We start from the raw sequence: 2433 nt of genomic DNA, 5'->3' as shown, positions 1-2433 counted from the left end.
GGCTTGCCAGGTCATAAATGCTACATTTCACAAATTTTCGCCTTTGTAACTGCAAGTACAGTCCAGTCAAAAATATGGTTTTTAATACGAACTTCATGTACTTGAACTCTATTCCACATTGAAGCAACAGTCCAGCCTGGAATTTATTTTGTAATACTAAACATTATGGAACCGAAATTTTACATTATATCAAAGAATTGTTTCTAAAATGACAAAAATATGACCTTATTTCAAAATTATGCCAAAATATGCTGTAAAACCAAAAAAACTCTAAAATATGCATTTATATGCACAATAAAAACGACATAATTTCAATAAGAATGACTGGAAACATGCATAATTACATTTAAAAATAGGAATAAACCCTAGGAAAAAAATATGACATGTCATAGAAATCCGGGCCCTAGTTATAATAAACTGATTATTATATTACATATATGTTCAAAACGTTTATAAAATTATAATCCGCCCTCGTATTATGCTGTCAATAGTCACAGTAGCAGTGACCCCTGATGTTGATACTTTGTGGAAGAAACATGTCAGGGTATTCATTTAAATTAATTAAATAGAAGGCGCTTCATGTTGTAATTTGTGTTTTGCTAAGTTTTTAAAGTGGAGAAACTGAGTTTAATCATATGTAAAAGGTATTACTTTGGTATAGGCGTTTCAATATTTCCAAAGTTCAGTATCAGTGTCAACACAGCTTGTGGTATATGCCGCTGTGTTCAAATTGCATCAGACATCATGCTAACTGCCAGAAGGATCCTGACGACACCAGTGTTCGAAATTCAGTGTTATTGGCATAATTCAAGTTATAGGGGTTCAGAACCCAAGTGTGTTACACTGAGAGGATGTGTGTGTATAAATCAGTGCACATTTCTCTTCTGTTATAAGGTCATTATTGGTGAGGACTCTGGTGTGGTGCAAGTATTGGGTCTCTCTGAGTCACCAGGCGAGCATACCTTCCATTTTGAGTCATTGAGTTCAGTATGTGAACATGATGATAGTGTCTTATCAGTTTCTGTATTTTCGGATGGAAAACGAGCTGTTACAGGAGGTTTAGATATGAAGTAAGTATTTCTGTGGCTGTATATGTATTTTGAAAATATTTCGATATATGATGGACATTGCACTTTACATCAACCAGAATAGGTTTCGGCAGCACCTCCCCTTTTCTACCTACTTTCCACTACTACTTGGGGATGGGAGCTCTACTTATCCCTTGTTCTGTTCTTGCATTCATGGTGCTTCGAAGGTGGAATGGAGGGTGCAAGCTTATCTTTAAGCAAGAAAAGAGTGAATGTCCAAAATAACAAGTATTTAATAATAGTTAACCCTAAATTCGTGGCATGCAATAACAGTAACAAATAATAATAATAATAAATAACAATACTGAAATATGCATTTGCAGCAAACAATGCCCTCGGCCACCTTGGTTGGTCCAGAATGGAGGGGGGATAAATAGAAATAATATATAAAGTAACCACACGGCTGTCTACCTACCCCAGACCTAGAAAATGACCAAAACTCGTATAACATTGCAAGTCAGCCCAGTTGGCAATGTTACCCTATTTGTGGTCATACAGCAACACTAAATGAAGCAGTAGCAGATCCAAACAAATAATAATATAATATCAAACAAAAGCTCTCATTGCAACATTCCAAAATGGAAAACTTACTGTTACAACATGGAGGCCCCTTGCCCTCAACGGCCAGAGCAAAGAGTCCAAACACAATTTGGAAAGACCTGGCGAAACAGAATCTAGCGACCCACTTCACCCAACTGCTGGCAAGCAAAGACTGCCTTCATATCACTATGCACCTCAATAGAGGTCTTCCTTTCTACACAAGGGAGGAAGGGGAAATCACATGGAATGATGGGATAATGGTAAATGAGTCACAGCACAGATGCCTCATGGGGGGTGGAATGAAGGAGGGGAGGATATTGGGGCCAGAAGGGTCAACTCCAGAGCGAGTCATCCGGGTAGAAAACATGGTTCAGACTATGGACAAAGAAGCTAAAATTCCTTGTATTGTTATGGACTCTTGGTCTGCCAGTTTCTCCTTATCTCAACTAATTTATTGTTGTACTCTTAAAACTTCCTCTGTTTTTCACTGGGTAACATATTGTTCCCAAATGTTTTAAACATTCAGTTGGGTGGGTAACTTTAGTTCTGTTTGTGCTCATATCTATAGTGCAGTAGGAGAACAAGAAAGAAATTTGCACCTGTGTGTGTCTAGGACAGTGATTCTCATACTTTTTGTGCTGAAAGAGTTAAATAAATGTCTTGACACCATGGGAAGGAAAACTTTTAAAATGTGGAACTTAATTTTAATGCTGTTGTAATTTAAATGAAAGTGATTACATTTATATCTGTCATATATATATATATATATACATATGGAGCATAGCTCTGTATGGGGCTGAAACAT

The 2433-nt window shown here is 36.9% G+C and overlaps 1 protein-coding gene across 1 annotated transcript in view; it reads left to right on the top strand.

Annotated features, from left to right (window-relative positions):
* The window catches only part of LOC111874465 (methylosome protein 50), a 14029-nt gene that overhangs the window by 5940 nt on the left and 5656 nt on the right, over nucleotides 1-2433 (top strand). Inside the window, exon 3 of the mRNA XM_023869993.2 lies at nucleotides 895-1070. Within this exon, the coding sequence (XP_023725761.1) occupies nucleotides 895-1070 (176 nt within the window). The remainder of the gene's footprint in view (nucleotides 1-894; nucleotides 1071-2433) is intronic.

The sequence above is a fragment of the Cryptotermes secundus genome, unplaced genomic scaffold, assembly GCF_002891405.2.
Source record: "Cryptotermes secundus unplaced genomic scaffold, Csec_1.0 scaffold47, whole genome shotgun sequence".
Classification (NCBI taxonomy): Eukaryota; Metazoa; Arthropoda; class Insecta; order Blattodea; family Kalotermitidae; genus Cryptotermes; species Cryptotermes secundus.
Note: the sequence above shows the minus strand (reverse complement) of the source record. Positions and strands in the feature narration are given on the sequence as shown.